A 24,009-nucleotide genomic window follows, 5' to 3' on the forward strand; every position below is an offset into this window, starting at 1 on the left:
AGTTAAGATCTAGGTGTTAGATGTGTTGGATAACTACCCTGGTAGTTATGCTGGTGGTTCTTGACACACTAGTGAATATAATTTATACACTATCTTTTTGCAGAAAGAATACAGCTTCATTTGCTTATAAAGAAAAGAAGTTGGCAAACCATCTCAAAGAAAACATTTCTGGCCATGTTTGCTAGTATTTGCTGAAAGAACTCTGAATTTTTGAATTACCTCTGTACCTCTGTGTGATCCATGTTTTGTCTCAAATGGAAACTTAGCGCAATTATGCAAATCTACACACACAGATGCAAACTGTTCAAGGTTGTCTTCATAAACTTTTGAACCCTTCTGGCTTCTAAAAAGGAACACGATCACAAAAGAATTTTTAAGAATTATTGGAATTATTTAACAGAACAGGAGATTAAGTACTAATAAACAATAACCTGTCATTGGTGTTTTTGAAAGATCCAAACCTAGTTCACAATTCCACATTGAAAGTATTTGTCAGGCCTCCAATACGATACCCGAGGACTGTGATTAATGTCATGTGCCTGTTTATTTTTCCCCTGAGAACGTGAAAGGGTAAAAAAAAGATCACAACTAAACAAAAGCATATCAATAACAGGAAACTGTTGGTGAGAAATACCCCGATCTTCCTGTAAATTCACGTCACCACATTCCCCAGGGACAAAGGTGCGTGAACAGCATGGTAAATAATTATGATTTAATATGAGGCCTTGCAATGCTGTTTACAGTTTAACAACAAAAAGGAATTGTTTCTCAAGGCGCAAAATAAGCAAATAATAGAAACACATATCAATATAATCAGGAAATGATGATGTTATGTCTGGGTCAGCTGCTGAAAACAGATTGCAATCTATCAAAGTATCAACCTGATATCTCTGTGCAGCCCACAGAGAAACGTCAGTGATGGGAGAGAGTCCTTCCCTGGTTTGCATGCCAGTCATCTCCCTTTGATCATTTTATGAAAGTGCTGGGGACTGGGGTCTTGCAGAAGACTCTCAACAGCTATTTTTGCTTGCTGATGTTTAGTGAATTTGACATTTAGTTGAAAGCATCTAAAAGGATTTCTTGCATTTTGCATTACAAAACTGAAAATAAAGCATTGGTGGAGGAGAGAATGGAAGGAATAGTAACAGCTGGTCTCTTTCAGGAAAATTATGTTGTTGAATCTAGCCAACAAATCGGGAATAATGATAAAAAATATTGCAGAAACACAGGGGTGAATTTCAACAGACACCAGTGAAGCTTCTTAGTTCCTTATTAAAAATATATTTTAATGAGAAATACAAAAAACCCATAGTATGTCAGTTTGCAGCAATTTTTCCCCATAGAAATATTTGTTAGGGATGCCAAGGCAAAATCAGCTATGGAAAAGCCAAACAGAACAATGTATCTTTGAACGGAGGACTAACATTGATAGCAGAAAGCCTAAAGCATGTAAATATGTGTTCAACCCTTAGCTACAGAAAAATAATTCCAGACCATGCCTGTCAGATTTTAAAGTTAAATGGGGTGAGGTCAGGTCAAAGCTTGAATGAAAAAACATCAAGAATTTTCTTAGTGTTGCCTGAAATAGCACCGATGACTTGGGAGACTTTCCTCCATCACTCAGGACTGAAATAAAGCATCAACACTTTAAGACTGGATTGCTTCTAGTATTGCAAAGATTCCCTGAAACTCCCAAGAATGAACTAATATTTGAAGAACTCTATTTTTTTTTTTTTTGCCTTTATCCATACTATTATCCTCAAAAGTATTTTGGAGCTTAGCACCTACGTAAGTGTCAGCTCCTGCTGAATGAATCAGCATGTGCACAACTGCCATGCATAGGAAGCATAGGCAACAAGCACCAAGCTTTGCGCAGTCTCCTTGAATTAAAGCATATGCTTTATCATACCCACTGCAAATTGAAGCTACTGTTAATTTGCTTTGGCTGTGCATGCCTGCCATCCCAAGCAGACAATTTCTACACGGTTGTCAGGATAATGCCAATCATCTTAACAGATGCTTGTGCTTTTATCTGTGCTCTGCATCACATTCCTTGAAGAGAATGCTGCCAGAAACAAACAGGTTTTCTGAAAGTACATAGGGGAACAATGGACAATAGGAGCTGTTCTATACCGCTGGGTATAAACAAGAACAAAACCCAGTTCACATGGAATGAAAAACACCGTTTATCAAGATGTAAGTCAGTGGCTGGCAGGTTGCAGATGACATTAGGGATCTGACAAAGCACTAGAGCAGATTCCAGACATTCAGTTTGTAAGAAAAAGCACTGCCAGAGCTGGATGGAGCCATCGGTACAGTTTAGGTTGATTCTGTAAACAGTTTCAGAGGAAAAAAAAGGAGAGAATTTATTTATTTTTAGAAAATTCAAGACATGTAATTTTTAAAAGTTTCCAAATAAACCATTTCAAATGTCCTTTTGAAATGACACTTCAGGATTGTCAAATGGCATTTCAGTTTTCCAAATACTGGATTAGGAAAAGGGTATCAATTTAAATGACATTAAAGCTGTTTGTTTGGCAGATAAGGTGCCTGTTCCCTCTAAGGCAGGCAGGATGCTTAGAAAGTATATAAAGAACAAGAGAAAACATCTCTGTCCTCTCCATACCTCAGATCCTTTTATCTCCTCTTTCCCCAGCTGCCTTCCTGTATGCTTTCAGACTCCAACCTCTGGTCCTGTTGGAGGACATGGCTGGATAAGAGGAGAAAGAGAGGAAGGGGAACTACTTGCCAGAGCTGGATGGGAAGGGGAGGTGGTGTCAGCAATAAGAGTTGTTATTTTTGGCTTATGAGTTCTTAAAAGTATTCTTTAAATTGATGATTTGTTATGATTAAAAACCAAAGATAAAAGTCATGCTTAAAATTAAGCTCAGCTAAATGCAATTAGAAAAGTTTTAAAGATGCCTCTTCTCCCTGCTGCCCCTGAGAAAGAAGAAATCAGTGCTGTTGTGATAAAGTGGGCAAACACATCTGCTTGCCATTTAGGAGAAATGCTTCAACATCCACATGCCTATATGCAAGCACTGTGCTTGCTTCCCAACGCTGATGAAAATGAAATACAGGTTTGGTTTATGGATCTAATAAAATATTTAATTTCACCATATTTTTTACCACATTTTTTTCCAAGGTAGACCCAAAATATTTCCCCCCCAGTTTCTTTTGGTTTAGCGTCCTAACTGAAAAATCAAAGCATGCACACCATTCTACAAGCGTATGACTAAGAAACAAATACCTTAGAGCTAACTGCTTCTTTGACTGTTCTCAGTGTCTTCAGAAAATTGTTAACAAAGAAAGATAACAGATAGTTTTAATCTAAGCATTACTCTCCATTGTTGCAAGAACAATGTGACTGCCTCGCATGCCTCGTAAGAATTACTTAAAACACCCAGTGAACTTCACCCAGGTACCAAAACAACCCCGAGAATTAGACAAGGACTGCATATATTTTGCAATTTACATCTGGAGAAGCCAAGATGAGAAAAGGGAATGAGTCATCAGAAAAATTAGGAATGAATCACATTCACACTGGAAAATGAATGGTGTGTAATACTCTTAAGATTTTGATCTTTTGACAAGAACAGTAGGTAATATTTCCTGGAATTTACCAAAATATTTGCAGGCAAAGGAACATACCAACTTGCTGTGTCCCCAGCTCAACAAGTGCAAGTTTGTAAAAGTTACTCATAAAAAATTGTATCCATATTTCTCTATCTCTTTCTCATATTACTCTTGCTGTTGCCTATAACATTAATGAGACAACAAGAAAGTGAAGAGCTCTCTTTTTTCTATGGGAAGGGTCTATGATATGATATAGAACTACTAGAAAAAAATAAGAATTAAACCCCAGCATGCTGTTATTCTCTTAGCTCATCGGAATATACCTTGCTCACCATGGTTACATGCAACAACACCAACTCAGATGCTCAGATGGTGTACATCAGCATCGCTGCACTCACTGAAGCAGAACTGAGACAATTTCTACCTCAGCTGGACTTGAGGTCCAGTTCATCTGATACAAGCTTTCACAAGCTCTCCATGGAAAAGAAAATCACAGTAGTGTTCATATTCCAGTGATTAATTAATGGACATTTATTCATAAGAGTCAATGGTCTCCAAAGCATCTCCTTCCACACTTCAAAAGCTTTCTTTGCCTGATATTGCTGTGGTGTCTGTCACATTAGTGCTGGCACGTGCCTGTCCTCACCAGCCAGCATATGGCCAGATCCCACAGTTACTCTCTGATTTCACAAATAGAAATAACTGGTGACTTCGTGGTTCCTTCGGCAAACTTTGACTTTTTACTGCAGGTCTTTCCACTGAAAATTAACATAATGAGGGAGGTGTTAAACAGTCAAAATAACATAATTGCTTAGTCTGATCATCCAAAACAGCAGCAACTGGGAAGTATTAAGTTTCAAGACAAAGAAAAGATGCTAAGCCCATTGGTTAAAATGTGTACAACTCTTAATTCCATTTTCTCGGCAGGTGAACAGGCTGCTTGGGTTTTGAAAACAACTGGCCATGCAGCTGTTTGTCTTAGAACTGGAAGGAGATGCTGGATGCTCAACACTTTCAGGGAAAAGGACTGGAAGCACAAAGGAAATCCTTCTTTCTGCTGGAGGATGGAGAGCTCAGCCATGCACGCCCTGCACAGCGGTAACGTCAGAGGAGGACAATAACAGAAAGAGTAAATTTCTCCCTTTGTTATTACTTCCCTCTTGAGGACTGCTACACAGATGAGGGAATATCCTATCATGAAGATTATACACCAGAGAAACTAATGGTCTCAATGGGTGTATTTCTGAAGTCATACTGCATTCAGAGAATTCTGAGCCACTGCAAAATACAGCTCTGAGGCTGCCCATACCGGCAAAATCCCTTTTTGACTGTCAGGTGGAGGATTAAAACTACTTCTGTGAGGAAAGCCAAATGTTAAGGACATTTTTACAATAGATGGATTCTGATAGTCAAAGCAGCAGGTACTTGTGAAGTCAGAGAGACTTGGATCACTGAAATCCATAGGGAGTCCCTTTCCTACTTCTAATTATTTTCATTGGATCACATGGCTGAAAGCTTTGGCTCATTTAAAAAAAAAAAGCCTCCACACTGTATTTAAGGGAAAAATGACTATCTGCAACACACCACTATTCAAATGTCAGCTATCAAATTGCTAATTCTTTTTTTCCATATGAAAAACCACATTTGCACAAAGGAAGGTAAGTGGTTGCTTTCTTTCAAAACTCTACACTCTTTAAGAACTACAAAAAATCTCACTTGATCTATCAAGAATTGTATTTTATGAGCATCAATTTTACAGCCCTGAAGCAGAGTCCGGAGTGGGTTGGAAAAAATTACAGAAACCCGTAGAATGCACACCAGCGGGCTCCCATTGTCAGCAGTTTTCAAACACTGGAGTTCATCTGGATTTGGTGGTGCCACATCAGTAGGAGTGAGGAGGGGAGTTGGGAGCTCTGTGGGCAGACTGTTCCTCAGGACACACCCATGCAAGTAGTTAGGCCTGAGATCTTGTCTCAAGAATCATATTAGATTCAGCTGACCTCTGCCCCTGTTAATGAGAAAATTGGGACGATATTGGGACAGCAAAGATTTTTCTACTTTTAGGGGGTTTTGTTTAATGTCTACCTCAAAGGGTTCTCACTGGCCACACAAGATCAACCCTGCCAGGAGAAGCAAGAGTGTCTCCAGAAAATCTGACAGATCAGTGTGCTGTGAATACAGAACTGAGCAGAGTGCAATGGAGATGCATGTCTATTTTCCTCATATTCTGGGTAAAAAGAGTAGGGAAGCCAAAATAAACCAGACATGCTGTGCTTAAAAGCTAAAGTGTTTGCAGAAGAAGCATGGCCAGATTACTTAACAATAGAAAGTATTGTTCTTCTGTGCAAAGAATACAAATCTAGAGCCTTGGAAAATCACAATTCATTGTGAGCACAAAGAAGAGGGGAGAGAATCTCCCCTCTTTTAAAGGGGAACAAGGCTGCAACTGGAAGCCCAGGGGTCTGCGTATGACATAATTGTAAACTCTCTGGATTACCCTGGCTTTAGGGAAAATGCTGAAAGATGGCAAAAATAAATGATTGGTGAAACCTCTTTCCTAATTCATTAGGATACTTAACTCTTCTTTCCAGTATCTGTATCCCGGCCACACATACACAGATAACTACCTACCACCTGCAGGGCAGACAGCAAGGCAGGTACAAGCAAGGAACAAACTCTTTCCCTGCTGCTCTTTTTTCCTTCATACATTTTTTTCTGTCTATTCTTTATCTATCCCCCACAATCCTTTCGAGGTCTTCCTGATTCCTGACAGAAGTTGGACCAACCATTAGCATCCAGGCTCCCTCTGTTTTGAAGCAACTCATCTCTGCCTGCTTTTGACTCCAGTAATGCTGCTGTGAAGAATTTCTACTTTGAAACTGCCCTGAGGAGTGGACATACCTTTAAAGCAGCCTGGGGCAGCTTGAATATAGGTTTGGAAGTAATACTGGCACTCCTCATACCTGTCCCTGTTGCTGCTCTCAGTGCTAACTCAAGGTCCACTTGTATGGTGCAACTGTTCAGTGAAGGTGGGTCTCCCGACCCAGCTGCTGCTTTCAACCTCCATATCACTAGACTGCCCTGTCTGGGAGGACCACACCTAGTGCTTAGAGTGTCACTGTCACTGCAAGTTTAGACACCCAGTCTCAAACCAGGGCGCAAGCTTTACTAGTGCTGATAGTGCCACTGCCAGGTTGGCGACAGTGGGAAAGCACGGGGAAAGTCTGTTCAGATGCCATTCTTAAACTGCCGAAGAGAAAAGCGAGTCCCATCCCAGCACAATCCTAAAGCACCAGCTGAAGAACAACAGCACTACGTAGATCTGAGATGACCGGTAAAAGCTGGAAAGAGAAACTAGCACTCAATATTTGACAGAGATTTTGCACTGAAAGACATTGCAGATGAGCTCTACCATCACCTGTGCCTGGTCAGGGCCTGAACTCATATTTTGTGTCTTACAAGCAGTCCTTCATGAACACGAGCTTTCAAGGGAGAAGCTTAATGTCTCAGATTATCTTGCTGCCACCTGTGTCTTTTGCACCCAGTTCTCCTAGCTAAATAACAGCAAGGAAACAAGCTTTCATCAGTAATCAGTCTAAAAAAAGATCCATGAGAATAGCATGTGATCAGACAGTTGGAAAAAACCATAGGGCAACATCGTTCCTGATGTTGGAGCCCCTGTCTGAACAGGTGGCTGGGTAGATGTGCAGTGGGAGACACTATGTGCTCTGCCAGTGGGTGGGCAATGGTTGGGTTTATGGACTGCTTACACACAAGGTACCCCTCATATAGTAGTCTACAGGCATACTACCTGGACTAGTAGACACTCCATAAAATGGAGTAGGTATCACTGACACCATTTACAGATGGGGAAGTAAGTAGCTCATGTTGGTTTCACAGCGCATCTTTCTCCCAGCTGTGTCGGGGCCACCCAAACCACTGAAACATTCCTTGTTAGTAACAGCACAGAGCGAACTGGCTCCAGTTCAGCTGGTCTGGAGAGTGGAGTGGGATACAATAACCAGGCTGCTTCCAACATGTAATCTCAGGGTTGAAATACCACACACCAGAACGAACTGTTCACGCCGGGTTTATCAGGGCACTGCGTGACCTGCCAGACAGGATGAGTCCAACATGCCTGAAGTGTTAAGAGGTAGCTTTTCAAACCAACACCCTCCTTCTTAAGAAAATTGATGGATTAAAAATAAAAACAATCTTACTCTTCTTTGTATAAGGAACTGTCCGGGCTGGGAAACACTGTGAAACCTGGCTGGATGACAAGTTAGCCACAGAGGGACAAAAACTGAAGCCGTGTAAGGACTTGTCCCCCCTGCCTACAAAAACTGTAGGCATTAGGAATCAGCTTTTACCAGTGACCAAGTCACTTGAGACCTGCCATGTCTCCAGGTTTCTAAGTGTATTAAATTTTTTTTATTCGATCCCAGCCCTGTCAAGCTCAATGCAGATGGTTTTGCTGATGTTAGTAGGCCGTTAGGTTAGTACTATTACTTGCCTTTCCATTCAAGGCCATACATCACTGAGTTTGTGGCATCTGCTTCATCAAGGATGCTAGATTTGATGGTCTTTTTGATGTTCCCTTCAACTCAAAATCCCTCCTGTGCTTTCCCTGATCCTCTCACCTGATGCAATGCTCCCAAGCCCCTGAGCACCAAGCCAACAGCCCAGCCTTCAAATCCCATTCTTCCAAACTCTGTGGCAAAACTTACATGATACATAAAATATTAACCCTATTAACCATTACAGAAACATATCACCAAAGTATTGAAAACCTAGAGGCAGTTCTACATGATGTCCCTTTTGCAGCTCCCACACCTCATCTCAGTCTACCATTTCACACTTTCCTCAATATTCCTATCCCGTTGGGCTGTGCTTGTTTCTACATAGCCTGCTCTGTGAGAAGTGTGGCACTTCTGTTACCCCAGGGCAAATAAATGGTAATGATGAAGCAACAGAGAACTGGCACAGAGTCCTCAAGAAAAAGCTGTGATGAGGCAACTTGGTTAGATATGAGAAAAACAACACAGCTTCCAAACCGTTAGAATAATCATGTTCAGGGGCAGTTTTGCAAAGGGTGAATCAGGCATAGGACAGGGATGAGACGAAGACATCTGAGTGTTTTTAAGACAGTTCAGTAAATGAGTAGCAGTAATTATTATATGAGGTAATGTCTGCAGTAGCTGGGAGGGGGAATTTAATTATTCAGGTGGTCCCTTCCATCCTACATTATTATGCACCTGCAGCCAACATTATTCTGTACCCACAGCCAACAGAAAACAGAGAGGCTCCCATTACTTCTAATGCAAGTGCTTTAATAAGAGTCAAAATCATGGAAATAGCTAACATGAGCCAGAGGTAATTTAGCAAGCGCAGCAGCACCTGTGTAAGATAGAAGCAAGACAGGAATCAATCCAGATGTAAAAGCAACTATCAACAGAGAGTATTGGTTTACAGGAAGAGGCAGCTTTCTGCATAGCAATGGTGTGAACTTACTACAGCTGCAGTTTGATAATTAATCTCAACAGCAAAGCCGTACAAAACGCATTTGCAAATGCACCTTTTAATATAGGCAGTAGGAATGAGAGCCATGTGAGTATGAGAGCAGGAGGGCTGTAAAGACATCACTCACTTCTACTGATGTTAAAGGCAGGACATGAAAAAGCAACTGATGCTCAACCAGAATAACAACAATGACACTGACGAAAGTTCTCACCAATCCAGGATTCACTTGTTGAAAGAAAGATGTATGACCATTATTGGAAGAATCTGAACCATTTGCACAAGCGAATGAGAAAAACAGATTGGTGTGGGTGAATATAAATGATTTTCCTAGAGAGCAAGGGTCTAACCGAAGGGGACTGAGTTACAAACAACAATCATGAAGTTACCGATGAGCAGGAGTGGCATAAAAAGCCTGCTAAAGCCAAATAGGATTAGTAAAGCTGCATAAATAAATGGAGCAAAGTGTATCAGAAAAACAAAACTTAAAACTGTATGATTTTTTTTCTGTTTCACTACTTTTATTCAGTATTCTGACATACACTGCTTGTATATGTGCTGCTGCAGTGTCTGATCCCCAGACAGTCTCTAAATCAGCCATGTCACAGAATGAGACAATGTTTTTCACTAAAACCTAAGAACTTAAATTCTGTAAATGTCTTCAGGGAGATCACATGCCACTGCCCTGGAAGTGAAGACCTCTCCAGGGAGCTGCTTTTCTCTTTCAGTGTGCTGAAGCCAGGGGCGTGAAAGCATTTTCTTTAGCACCATCCCTTCAAGTTTTTCTGCCTCCTTTGACCTGTACAAAAGCTGAATTCTAGTCTCCTCCCTGTGCTAAGATAACTTACATAGTTTTGCTGTAGTTGTGTTTCTGCTTTTTCTTTGCTGGACTTTTGGCTGACTGACAGTTGTTTTGTTTTGGCAGATAGGGGTGAAGATCTGGTTCAAGACTCCTCGTTCTGACAGATTATCTCTGAGGAAGCTTCTGGAGTTGGAAGCTTTAAATAGGTTTCCTTGAAAGAAATGACCTGAGACTTGCATACAGATTTGCAGAAGAGAGGACACTAAAGTGCAACACTTAACACTGAACTTGGGGCAAATGAATATTTCTTCTAAGGCCAGTTCAAACTCTTGCACGTATGTATATACGTGCAATATATACCTGGGATAAAGAAACACATCTCTACATACTGAAACTGAACAAACAAGCAAAAATAATATAAGCTAAGGCTACTGCATTGTTGAGTGCACTTCCCACATTTGTTTTAATAATCATAGTTTGAACAATCATTCAATGTAATACCATTATTATATTCTGTAAATTAAGGAACTGAGTTGCTAAGAAATGACGAGACATTGAACTGTGACTAGGAGAGACCACATGGAGAGCATCCTGTGTTTGCTAACATGTATTCTATACAGAAAAAGGCAGAGTGTACACTGTGGCAGTATCATAATGCATATTCAGGCTTCTTCATGGTATGTCTTTTCTAAAACTTTAGCAGAAAGAGCAGCCTTTATTAGTGTAATTGATCAGTCATGATAATTCGGGCATGAACATGAGGACAGCAGGTGAGGACAGCAGGTCCTTCTCCTCACAGCCTGTAGGTATGTCCACAGCTCCAAACTGATGTAATGGGCCTTAGCACCCACAGGGAAAAAAAGGGGAGGAGGACCATGCCTAAGCCTTCACTTCATGGATAGCTCCAGGGAGAAAACACGGCCTGCCTACATGGCTGTGGTTTTCCTCTTGCCCCAGTAACATTACTGCACTGGGGATCTCCATTGGGCTGGCCATGTAAGCAGCCCAGTAAGGACTATCACTTAGCAGCTTCTCAAAGGCACACTACTGCCATGCAGGTAAAGGGCACCACTAGCTACCAGTGTCATCCCACCATTTCTCCTCTGGGTCCTCCATCAGTCAAACCTCTTCCTCCTAGGAGCTGCTGCAGCTTCCTGTGATGAGTCCCTCAGGCTGTGCCGCTCTGGATGAAAAAGAGGAAGATTTTAGTTTCCTGGATGACCTGTTCCTGAATGCAATCTTAGAGCTCTCTGATAGAGCTCACCCAACAGCAGGAGAGGAGCAAGAGCTGAGCACTCGTTTGGTGACATCTTGGAAGGGACAGGGTTTGTGTCGTGAATACCCAAAGCAGGCTAAGAGGTTTTGGTTAGAGGCATGGGCCACCAAGGGGAAGAAAGGAAGCATTTGGATCCCCAGTGAATGCCAATGCCATACTCCCTCATTCAGAGCAGAGAGCCTTGTCTTGCTTTAGGCTCTCTCCTAAAGCAAGAGAACCTGTTATGGTCCCCCACAGCACAAGATGTATTCCCAACCCCAGTGGCACAGGATAAGCTATCACACTGAGCTACTGAGCACTGTCAGCCCTAGGTGCACGTGAATTTCTCTTTCAGATACCTACATTTTTCAAAATTGTTAAAGTGGTTTAGGAACATGCATGGACTAGCATCCCACAGTGACTTGTGGGATGCAACTGCACTTTTGTGAAACCTATTTTTATTGCAACTGTGTAGCCTGATCTTCAAGATGCTGAGCATTGACAGCTGCCATTGACTTCAGTAAAAATTCAGTTTTTTAACTTGAAAACTCAGGACCACATGGTCTCTTTTAAATCTTCAATGAGGGATCACAAGAAGGGCACAGATTTTGTAGAACAGGGCACTTGTAATTTAAATTACTAGAACAATAATGTAAGAGATTCTTTTACTCCATTTTGAATGCTGACCTTAAATATCATCTTTACTGAAAAAATAAAGTCTTTATTACCATGCCCTTTTTTAAATTCACTTGGCTTGCTTAATGAATCGTTGCAAAACTTGGAATTTAGAACTTGAATACTGTTTGATCCCACCTGAATTGAATGGCTCCTTCATTTTGCCCAGAAGCTCTATTTCAACAACATTTTCATTTATAAGGCAGTGTTTACTTAAGAAATTGTTACAGGCAAAAGATTTTCTTGCAGCCTCAGGACTCCCTCTAGTGTCATTACAGGCAGGCTCTTTGGGGATCTGTATGGACCACTGCAGGTTTGTGTTTGCTTTTGATGAAGACTACAGAGCACACCTCTGTACCTTCCTATTTCTATCTGCGATGTTAAGAAGCTTTAGTCCACTACGCTGCACTCTACTCAGGAAATTCAAGTTGAATATTTTCCATCTGATACAGTGTTAAATTAAAATTAAGATGTCAAATTAAAATGTTGTTTTAATGCAATAAATGTTGGGTCAATACTGCTTTATCTAAAGACTATTAATTTCTTCTATTTAGCTGGAGATCTTCATATTATTAGCACAGGGACTCTCCTGACTGCTTGCAGACAGCATTCAATCTTTCCCATCAGAATTATCCAGGCATATCTTCTGAGTGTTTGTCACTTATCCACAATAGTAATTTCAGCATAATTTATCCAAAACCAAAGAAATCTGATACAAGTTGTTTCAAAACGTGGAGAGTTTTGTTTTTTAAAAATTGGTTGAAAGCCTATGGAAACTCTAAGGAAGTCTTGGCTGCAGCAGCAATTTGCAAAGAGTATTGCTGGTTGAAAATTGAATAGAAACTGATCTCTAAAGTGGTTTCTGGTGAATTTCCTTTCTTCTCAGTGGAACCTTTCTCCAACCAAATCCAACAAAAGGAAACCGACATGCAGTGTGTTATAGCGGTCTGTAACACCATGCATTCTGCTTTGACTAACAGACTGATAGGCTGTCAGTTACAAATAAGCAGATCTCCGTCGTTAATAAGAAAGAATCTGTCAACTAGCTGAAGGATTTTTCACATTTTCACAGAAGTGCTCAACACTGAGGCTGACTACTGTCTATGCAGCTGGCATACAGGAACAGGGGAGGAAGAAAGAACACAAACCAGAACATTTTACATACTGGATTTCTGCCTGTCTGACTGCATGACATTTTTGTTTAGGAAACAAGTCCTGTCATGCTTTCAAGACATACGAAATATTTGAGTAATAAAAGCCAAAGATGATAAAAAACCTGCAACTCCCTTCCCCTGGGAACTGCAGAAACAAAGAAAAATTCATATTTATATTTCTTAAGAAACCTAAGTCCTGCTGAAAGCAAGTAGGACTCAGGGTTGGAAACTCCTGAATGACGTAAGAAAATGTGGCTTAAAGCTATAGACCATTTAGGCCCTTCTCAAGATGTGCCCTTTATCTTCTCAGAAGTCTCTTAATGTTTGTTTTAAATGACCATGGAGATTTCAGTCTGAGCCACAGCACCACAGAATGGTTGAGGTGGGAAGGCAGCTCTGGACACTGTCCAGTCCCACCCTTCTGCTCAAAGTAGGGTCACCTATAGTAGGTTGCTCAGGGCTCTGTCCTGTCAAGTTTTCAATATCAACAAGGACAGAGACCCCACAGCCTATCCGGGCAACCTGTTCCAGCGCTTGACTACCTGCAATGTGAGGAAGATTTTTGTGTTTAAATGAAATTTCCCATATTTCAGTTTGTGCCCAGTAGCTCTTGTCCTTTCACTGGATATCTCTAAGAAGTCCTACTCCCTCTTCTTCACATGCTTCCATCACCTGTTCAGAAACACTGATGAGATCACCCTGAGCCTTCTCTTCTCCAGGCTGAACAATCTCAGCTCTGTCAGTCCCATCTCCTGTGTCAGAGTGGATTGCCTTTCTTTGGACGAGAGGTAATTTTAAAATGAACATACTATAAAAATGATTACTCTGTTTAAGGAAAATATTATTTCAGTGACTGCTGAGTTACTCACTAGAGTTACACATAACATATTAATTGACTACATTTTTGTGACTGTATCGGTGTAGCTGCAACATGGAATAGATTTTAAATTTCACATACCCTAAAAGAAATGCATCATATTCCCAATTTTCATTCTATACCATGAATTACATGATATTTAAAAAAAAAAAATCTCTGTTTTTCACAAGATCGCAAAAGTTTGGCAACTCTGTATCCAGTGTAATACCTCCAACCACATCATCGATTCGTTTTCCCCTCCTCTGAACTCAGACCTCCAGCTTGCAATCCGGCCCAGCATGGAAGTGCCACTGCTTGCACAGCATCCTGCATCTGGCCTCACCAACCCTGTACGTGATACTGGGGTTCTTGCACTCCCTGTCTCACTATCTCCATATTTAGCACCAAAACACCTCGTGTGGATGGGATACTCCCATTTACCTACCTCTGCCTCTCATCCAAGCATCTAGCTGCACTATTTTTTTCCTAATGTGGTTTTGAATATTCCTTCCCAAGGCCTACAGTGCAAGTGATGCTGTGCCTTTTGAGGTATATGCAAGGACTCTCACTCTGCACAGGTTTAGGGAAGCCAATGCTCCTAGGGGAGGATATGTGAAGTCAGACCTGTGCAACACATGAATGGTGCAAAGGTAATTTTTTACCCCAGGCTTCCCCACCACAGCACAGTTTCACTGCCATGTGCCTGACAGTCTGCTTTTCCAGCCTCAGTCATATTATTGATCATTATTCCATGTTAAGTCCTTTCTTTGCGCTTCTTGTTCACATCTTAGACTGGCGCCTTTTTAAAATTCCTTCTCCAGGTTTTCACAAATCTTATTCGAGTGCCAGTCTGAAGAAAATCAAGTTTATTAGGCCTCTCTGCCTTGGAGATCTTTAATAAAGCTGCTAAGTGGTATTTGGGTGAAGATAACCCCCGTGATTTCCCTCCGGGCATGGACACTCCCCCTCCCCCACCATCTACATTATTCTAAAACCATAGAGACAGCGAAGCCTGCCAAAAATTGCTAAAGAAAATGTAGACTAAATGATGACTGCAAACCTCAAAGGAAGAGAAGAACCAGACGGCTGACCCAGAAAAGAGATTTATGTCGTTCTTCTTCTTTCTGCAGAGTTTGGGAATATTATCTCGGTTACTTACTCTGCTTGCTTAGTGTCAGATTTCAGGCCACGGATTCCAGTCCTGCGTGTAAGGGAGTAGTTAAAAAAAATAACCGACCTGTTGAGGCACATCGCCAGCTGATAACATCCCAGAAAACTGCATGGCTGCAGGGCCGTTCCTGGCAGGGAGGAGGTATGTAACCCTCAAATACGCCTGCATATTTGAACGAAGGCCGACGAGTGGCCTAGACACGAGTGCTTCAAGTGTGTTCTTTAACACATTTTGAAACAAAACCTCGAGCAGCCCGGCCTGGCCGCACGCCGTGACTGACGCCTGAGGCGACGCCGGTGCCGGAGGCCTGGCGCTCCCGCGGCGGGGGCTGAGGGGACGCGGACGGCCCCGCTCCCGTCCCAGGCCGGTGTTTCTGGAGCGGGGGGCGGGACGCGGGAGCAGCTGCGCTCTGAGGAGGGAAGGAGGAGGCCGTCCTGCGGCGGCGTGCGGGGACGGCCGTGCCGGAGCCCCCGCGGGGCCGTGGCGGTGACACGCTCCCGCCGCTCCCCAGGGTCGCGCCCCGTCCCGGTCCCGCCGCCGCCGGTGGTGCCCGGTCGGGCCACGGCTCCGGCATGGTGGGCGGGCGGGGGGCCAGCGTGCCCGTCGCTTTGCTGCTGCTGCTGGCGCTGCTGCTGGCCGCCGGCCGGCCGGCTGTCGCAGGTAGGGCTGCCCGCGGGGCGCCGCCATGGCGGGAGGCGCGGCCAGCCCGCGGGACGGGCCGGCGGAAGGCACCTGCGCCGGGCGGGGGAAGGGGCGGCCCGGCGCTGACTGACCGGCGGCCTCGGGTCGGGCCGGCGTTGCCGCTGCCGGGCTCCGGTGGGCCTCGCTGCAGAGGGCTTTTGGCCGGCGGCCCCGCCGAAGGGAGCCCCGCCGCCCCGGGCCGGCGGAGGGCGGCGTGGCGTGGGCCCGGTCGGGTTGAGGCCCGGCAGCAGCCCCTCGGCCTGGGGCGGCGGAGGTGGGTGGGTGTCGGGGGGCTCGGGGTGCTGGGGATCTGCCGCCCTCGGCCTCGCAGGTGGCTGGGACAGCGGTTTGGGTCAGGGCATCGGTGTCGCCTTCCCTCAGAGCGAAGGCCGAGCCCTGGGCTAGGGTGTCCCATATTGATGCCCGCATCCCCTCCTGTGGAGGAGGCACTGGGGATTGGCACAGACTTTCTAATAAACAAACAAACAGAACCCAGGCAACGTGGATGAACACCACCCTCTCCCCCTTTCATAACTCTATAATATGCCATGGGGAAAGCGCTAAGGCGCGTGCAAGAATATTCTCTGTGGTCCCTTCCCCTGCTTTGGCATGTGTGTGAACTAGCAGTCCGGACACTAAATATCAGCAGGCAGTTGTGGGTATCTGGGTTTTTTTTTGGCATCTAGATTCAGCTGTCGAATGTCTGGCTTTTCAGGCATGCCAAGGGCCTGCAGCTCTCACTGGTGGCGATGCACCTTATGGTGCAGGTCTTGGGCAGTCACCAAAACCACTGGTGCAGCCAAAAACTTCAGCTGGAAATTTCTTTTTCTTCTTCTTGTGATAGATCTTCAAGTAAATTATAATTAGACCATCAAAGACTGGTAATCAACTTCATTATTTAAAAACCTTTTTAAAATAATGGGCCAGCAGGCAGTTGCAGAAATGCACTTTTTTGTACTCTTTGCAATCCCATGTGACATGAACCAATTGCCATAACTCCCTCTATTTAGAAATGTCAGGTGTCTTGCAGGTTTCTGTGGTTGCTGTGGTGGCTGTTTTCACTAGATGAAGAGACTAGTTAGAAATGAACTAATATTTAATTGTAACGTTAAAAAATAGTTTTCAGTTCTTCAGAGATTAATGAAGGCTGAATTGGTAGTTTTTCTTACAGGATTGATGTCAGATATTACAAATGAAATACACTTCTCTTTCCATGAGAGAATTTAAATGTGTGGAGCTCAAGTGGTGTTCTCGCCGGTTTTGTGAACAGAAAGCCTGCGTGCAGGATAGGGGAGATTTTTTTTATTGCTCATAGGGATGTCTTGGAACTATCAAGGATGTCAGAGCCGCTGAAATTCCTCTAGTAATAGCAGTGTTGTCTTAAATGTCATGAAGAAGGGCTTTGTCATTGATTTTGCTAACAGTAATGTCAGGCCAACCATGACTGCTTTGAAAACGTGAAGCTGACAAACCATGTTATGCCTCGCTGTTGCAGTAGTGTCCTCTGTCCCCAGCGTTGCAGGCAGTGCAAGGCAAAGCTAGAGACAGAGGGTTTGTTTCTGAACTGCAAGGTAGGGACGTCAGCAGCGCAGCCTGCTGCTTGTGCTAACCGGGGTGCATCAGTGCAGGATGCTCTGGCTGAGCTGCCTTCAGGCTGGGCTCTGACCGGCCATGTGGACTGGCAGCACTACCAGGTGAGCTTTTAAATTCCAGCTCTCTTCTCTTACTCCAGCTGCTGCTGTGGATTTAGCCCTACTCAGAGACAGAGGGTTGCTGCTCCCAAAAATCTCAGAGTGAAATGGAAAACCAGTCAAAGGCTGGAAGGAAAAAAAAAGCAGTCACAGCTTCTCATAGACAGTGAACCAAAATGAGGTGTTAGGTGGTTTTCCCAACTCTTCATTGTGTTTCTGTGATAGACCCGGAAATGAACATCAGCTCTGTTTATTTGACATTCAGCGCTTTAACTACAGGACTGTCTTTTGTCTGGAAATCATAGAATCATAAATGCTTGGGGTTGGTAGTGACTTTTAAACATCATCTTGTCTCATGTGTAAAGCATTTGTAGATGCAACACAAGGATGTTCCTCACTGTGTATATTTTAGGTGAGTGTAAGAAGCTTAAAGACTGTCCTAGTGTTTGATTTACCCACAAAGTCTCACTGCAAATCCTGCACTGAGAAAATGTGAATCAACCCTGAAAATTCACTTTTGAGTAATGGTTACATTAGCCTTAAAGGGCATTCACAGTGTATCTGGCAGCTCCCTTTTCCACTTCCATTTTTCCCGTGGCCCTTATACGCTGTTGATGTCAGCTGCTGCCGGTTTAAATAAGAGGACAGAGATGGAAGTAGTATTTTTTCATTAAGTGTCCTGTTTTGGTTCTTTGTTTTCTTTTGGGCATTCTAGTGCATTATTTCTGCTTTTTGTTCTTGTAGCAAAACTTCATTAACCAAACTCCTGTTTTGTGAAGTATCAGCCCTATTTTTGGAGAGTGTAAGATTTGTAAGCAAACTATATTACCTAAGTTACTCTGTGGTACTGGTAGTGCTTTTCAGTCTCACCAGTTGAATTTGATCACATCTGTAATGCAGCAAGTACTGAGTTTAAAAAAAAAAAAAAGAACATTCAAACTATGGTTCCATCTAGCTGTAAGGGAAAATGAGGAAGCCATGAGTGCATTTTTATTTATGAGGATATATTTTCTGAAGGTGTTTTTTTTTTCATTAGGTGATTATTAGTAATTGCTGCTGAATCAGACTGAAAGGAGGTTCACTTTTTCCTCTCCCTGCAACAGCGAGAGGCATTGAAATTAATTGTAAAAGGCGGGACTATCATCAGGATCAGGTTACACCTGTGTAAAAGCAGTCTTAATTTCATCCTGCTCGTGGGAGTTCTAGTTACTGCTTTAAAGCCCAATCTAGTTTTAATGGGCAGTCACGCAAACTGTAAGGTTTTCTAACATGAGGTCAGACTTCAATAAGAAACTTGAGAAAAATCAGCTACCAGTCTGATTCTTCACTGCTGTTCTGAAAAAAGAAAAGCAAATATGAAATTACTTTAAGAAAGTAATTGCTGTCAAATTTTATTTCTCTAACTTCTAGTTTATGTGAGCTTTGAATCACCAGAACTGATCATTTCTAGAATATGCAGCTCCTGAGAACTCCATGAAACCTATGGCAATTTCTTTTACTATTTTTATTATATTTTAAAAAATAGTGATTTTTATCACCGATGTGCTATAAAATACATGCAGACTTTTCCAAAGTTCCAACAAAATGTTAGACTTTTAAGATATTTTGCCTGAAAGAGTTATTTATCTTCATAGCATCTTTTTCATACACTTGGAGAAGTTTATTTCAGAAGCTTTAGTATAAACTAATCACTTTAAAAATAATTCTGTGTGAGTGCTAGAACCCAGTATCTGTTTCTCCAAAATATTTTTGTATATTTAGGACTCTCCTGTAGTTGCAATGGTTTCAAACATATTACTGGCAAATTCAAGGTGAAAGAAGGAAATACAATTAAATAGGGAAATAAATGTACAAATCACAACATTTCAGAACAGATACTTGCAGCACGTGAAAGAATTGCTTTTGCTCAGTTCTTCTGAATACATGGTTCCAGCTAAGTTCCTGAGCACACGACTGAAACATGCTAAAGCTACACACTTTTGTAGGAGTAGCATCGGTATTTGTAGAGCACACTAGGGAATTAACTTTGGAGAGAACTGACAGTTCTGGTGATGCAGTAGGGGAAGTCTTGGACCTGGGTGTAAAGCTCTGTCTGTTAGCTGCAGGGAGCTAGAGAGATGGTTTGGTTCTGTGGGACAGCTCTAAGCATGTTTATAGTGCAGAATGTGAGGCCATGCAGTAATTGCAAGTGTATTCTTTAATCCCCCGTACTGCCTTTTTTTTATTTTCTGGCAGAGGACTGTTAAAAGCTTGTTACATTGGGTACCTGGAATTTGGTACTCTTTCGCTAATGTTCTCTCCCTTTTTAATGTGTCTCTACTTGTGCGGTGCAGTCAGAGTAAACAAGGCTTTTAAAAGTTATTATTATCACAGCTGCTTATTTATATTTGGTATTAGTAGGCTCAGAACACTTGTTTCCATCACTCAAATCCTATCCTGAGGGAGAATCTTCCTATTATATTTATGTTGAAGGTTGTGTGCTGCTTTTCCTGTAGTAAACCCTAAAGGGGTCTCAAGTTGGGACCTGCATCTTCATCTGTTGGAACCTGCATATTTTATCTCTAGTTACAGCAGAAGCTATTTGGGACTCAAGGCATCTCTCATTGTTTGCCTAGCGTCTAGTGCATGAGGGCACTTCATGAGTCTTCAAGCTGTACTTCTATATAGCCTGAAAGTGTTTTTACTATGTGGGAACCTGCCTTCATCTGTAGATTGCACAACCCCTCCACCTCTCACTGGAGCACCCTAAAAGACTTGATAGTACAAAAGAAACGCGTCAGTATGAAAACCACCTGCTCTGTTTTGAGAATGCAGGGAGAAAGGCAGAAAGGGAGGACAAAGTTAAGCCACTTTGGTTTCTCTGCAGCCCTGAAGTGAGCTCTCACAGAATGCACATAGTAGTCTAAAATTATTGTGAAAAGGTCTGCTCTACAAAAGGAGAGGTCACACCTTTTCACCAGCTGCAGGGAGAAACAGGCTGCACTCTTGGTCAGAGCTTCTACTTGAACATTCATAATAGTAGAGAGTCAAAAACTTACCCAAATTTGTCAGCAGACAGATAGAAAATCACCCTGTCATCTGGAAGATTATTATTGATCTGAGCTACCTGTGCCGATTGGTTTCTTTTCCTGTTACACTTTTGTGAATGAGCTACAAGGGACGAATCTTCAAGCTGTAAATCTCACTCCAATGACACCACAAGGTGTCAGCAGGACAATGGGAAGTTAATGCATTCAAATAACTAAAATAAGTTTTGCCTCTAGATGTACTAGAGGTGATGAAGCCAGTACCTCACCAGGCACAACTGATGTTGTATGTGCTTGTTGCACTTTGTTTGAGTATGCTGTTAGGACAGATGAGTGAGCGTTTATTTTGACTTTGCATTTTTCATATAGAAAGACAAGTAACTTTATTTTCTTGAAGGGACATTGTACAGTTGGGGTATCTTGAGAGGGATATGCATCAAACATCTAGTAGATAAGGACCTTCTCTGTGTTTGGGGCTCCTTAGATACCAGTGTAGCACATGATGACAGTAGATGGTAAGATAGCAGGTTCAAAAACAGTGAATGAAATTTCACCCCCCACCTCCCTTCTTTTAATTACTTTTTATACAGCCAGCCTGTAGAGCTTACTGATACGGATTATTAGTGGGGCTACTGCAAGGACTGTGGTCTTACCTGGGGAGTTACTGTGGCACAGAAGTGACTCTTGTCTTTGCAGCAAACAAGCAAACACCTCCTGGCATGGCAGCTTTGGAGTTTGGAGAGGATCCTGGCTGAAAATACATGGGTGATGTTAGACTTAATCCTTTATTTTTATGATTTTATCTTTAATGATGAGGTAGTGTAATAGATTGCATGACTTCACCCCCTCCAGTCCCTGGTAAAAGAAGTCGTATATAGTTGTTTTCGAATTGGCAGGCTACATGGGAACAATCTGTCTGAGCAGCAGTAATTCTGTCGCCTAATTATGACATTTATTGCAGTGTTGAAAACAGAAGATCAATATATTAGTATTAAAAGTAGACAAATGATTTTCTCTATGCCAGAAGGGTTCACGATGTTGGACTATACTTTTAAGTGTTACCTACATTGTTTTTCCTTACGCCATAGGCTTCTGGCCAAAGCATTATCTTTAAAGGGCAGTGACACTGATACGGCCTGAACATTTTGAAGACAAAAACATTGTCCAAATACTCTCTTACATGGCAACTAGGTAATTTTTATTTTCTACTTTAAGATCAAATTATGTATTTAAATTTTTTTGTATAAGAGCGTGGATATTAGGGGCAGGGAAGGAATCTGATAAAATGCCCCTCTTTGCTGTTTCATCTGGCATAAATGCAAAAACCTTTATGGATTACATGAGTATAAAAGTCTTTCTTGGTTACTGGTTCAGGCACAGTGGTAAAAGCCATTCTGTGTGACTCTCTTTGGGAAGAAGGTGTAAAAGGGATCCAAAGAAGGAAAGAGTCAAGATATCTGGCGCTTTGGATGTTTCCTGTCCATAGCGGAGACCAAAAGGAGTTCAGCAGACATGAAGTCTGCCTTAAATTGATTCCAATTAAGAAGTGAGTATGGAATTGTGATTCCAAGATCACTGTTCTTCCTTATGATCCCTTTGTGTTGCTGAGAAGATAACGTGATCTAGTCTGAAATGAGAAATACTGATGGAAAAAAAGAAAAAAACCCTCTTTCAGTTAGCTCTTTAGTCTTGATTTTGTTGTTGGATGGATGTGCGTAGCTTGTGGTAACTGTGTAGTGAGTCTGGGCTTGGTTTCTTGTAGATACATTTCTGGGGTTGTTAGTTTTGGCAATGGAGAAGAGACAAGGCTTTTATTGCTTTGTGCTTTGACTCCAGAAACCAAGAGAAAAATTATTCAAGGTGTAGCTTTTCTTTGAATTTGATGATGTTTTTAACGCTAAAGAATGAAAGCTGAACAAAAGGATAAAATGCCAGTCTAATGCTGCCACTAGATGACAAGTGAAGAATGTTCTGCTTTGTGATTATGAAGACTTTTGCTGTGCCTGGCCTGGTTTCTTGTGGTTCCTTCTAAGAAAGATGCTGTGGGCAGACCTGGTCAGGAATCTTCAGTAAAATTACTTGAAACAAAGTTCTCAAAACTTACACTTCCCATATAAATGTTATCTGTTATGATGGAAATATTAGGAACGATTGGCTCTAAGGGATCTAAGGGAGAAGGAAGAGAGATGGGGACCACAAATTAACTTGTAATTTAGGTTGAACAGATCCTTAAATTGCATCCCTAGTGATTGTACCTCTATTTTTTTGAGCCTTTGTGTATCTTTGTCATGAAGGGATGCTATAGCTGACATAGGTCTGGCTCATTCTCAGCTGCTTCCACCCGTCTTTTCCCTATGAGGCCCAGAGCTGTTACAGAATAGGTTGTCTGCCTTAGGCAATCCAAAGCATTTGTTCTCCGTATGATATACTGAATTCACCTGTTCCAGTAGCAAGGGAGCTTCAAAGCTGGTATTGTTGGTTGAACTCCACTTACTTTCCATAATGGTGTGATTGACATCAGATAGTCCAGGAGAAAATGTCCCCTTTGCAAAAGCTGTGGCACCAGATTCATTTTGAGGTCACTCATAACATGGTTTCAACTAGGAATCATTCTAAAAGTGTCTGCTCTAGTGGAACTTGATTCCTATACTATAATAACATGCTGCTTAGTTTGGTGGGTACTGAAGCAGAAATCACGCCAAGGCACTGTAGGTGGTCTTGGCCCAAGATCTCATTTAGTGCTGGATCAGTGCCTAGACTGATGTTGAGTTTCCTGCCCTGCCTTCAGTGATGGATTCTGACTCTGAAGTGTTTTATGGAAGGCAAAAGCTTTAACTTACATTTCTTTTTTCTTTTCCAGGAAATTCATATTTAGTATAAACACCAAACTGTTTCCTAGTGGTGCACTGCAAAATATTGACTCTGCAATTTTGTTTCTAGTTATTCTAAAATGCACTTAGTAATCCATGGATAAGTTTATCTTTCTGCTCAATTGCTTTCCCAAAATCCAGTGTTTTTTTCCCCAGATAATTGAGTCTAATGAGAATTTGATGTCTTTAAAAGTTATTTTCAAATTATATCAGCGGTCCTTAGTTTTGATTTAGAAATTCACCAATGAAATTTGGAGACTGTGTTATGGTGATCGTAATGAAACTTTCAGGACATTAACATCTGTAAAAGCATTGGATTTCATTTGTTAATTTCTGAGGAACTTCACTGATAAAATTTTAATGAAATCTCTTACTTGCCTGTTCCTAGGCGTGCTAGGATGTAACGAAGCAAAACAAAATGCAACTGCTGCTGGGAGTCTCAGCATGATGTGGAGAAGGGTCTGTCTTCTCAAGGTGGAACCTTCTTGTACTCATAACATTATATCAATGTTGTGATGTTTTCTACAATGTCTGAAGGAAATGGAGTAGTATTTTGATTAAGATTATTTCAGATATCTAGGTTATGCCTTCTATGATCTTCAGGAAGATGGTATCTCAGTGCCTCATTCACTGAGATGGAGGTCGGGGGACTCCTCTCCCTTGCCTGTGTTACTGCGTCCAAAGCACTATAGGGTAGGGACAATCTCCTATAGTCCATCTGTATGGTAGATAGAA

At 42.1% G+C, this 24,009-nt stretch overlaps 1 protein-coding gene across 1 annotated transcript in view; it reads left to right on the top strand.

Annotated features, from left to right (window-relative positions):
- Positions 1-15,440: 15,440 nt before the first annotated feature.
- Positions 15,441-24,009, top strand: part of LOC128902761 (chondroitin sulfate proteoglycan 4-like) — a 41,365-nt gene continuing 32,796 nt past the window's right edge. The window contains exon 1 of the mRNA XM_054186260.1: positions 15,441-15,666. Coding sequence (XP_054042235.1) covers positions 15,579-15,666 — 88 coding nt within the window. The 5' untranslated portion in view covers positions 15,441-15,578. The remainder of the gene's footprint in view (positions 15,667-24,009) is intronic.

This window comes from Rissa tridactyla, chromosome Z (assembly GCF_028500815.1).
Source record: "Rissa tridactyla isolate bRisTri1 chromosome Z, bRisTri1.patW.cur.20221130, whole genome shotgun sequence".
Taxonomy (NCBI): Eukaryota; Metazoa; Chordata; class Aves; order Charadriiformes; family Laridae; genus Rissa; species Rissa tridactyla.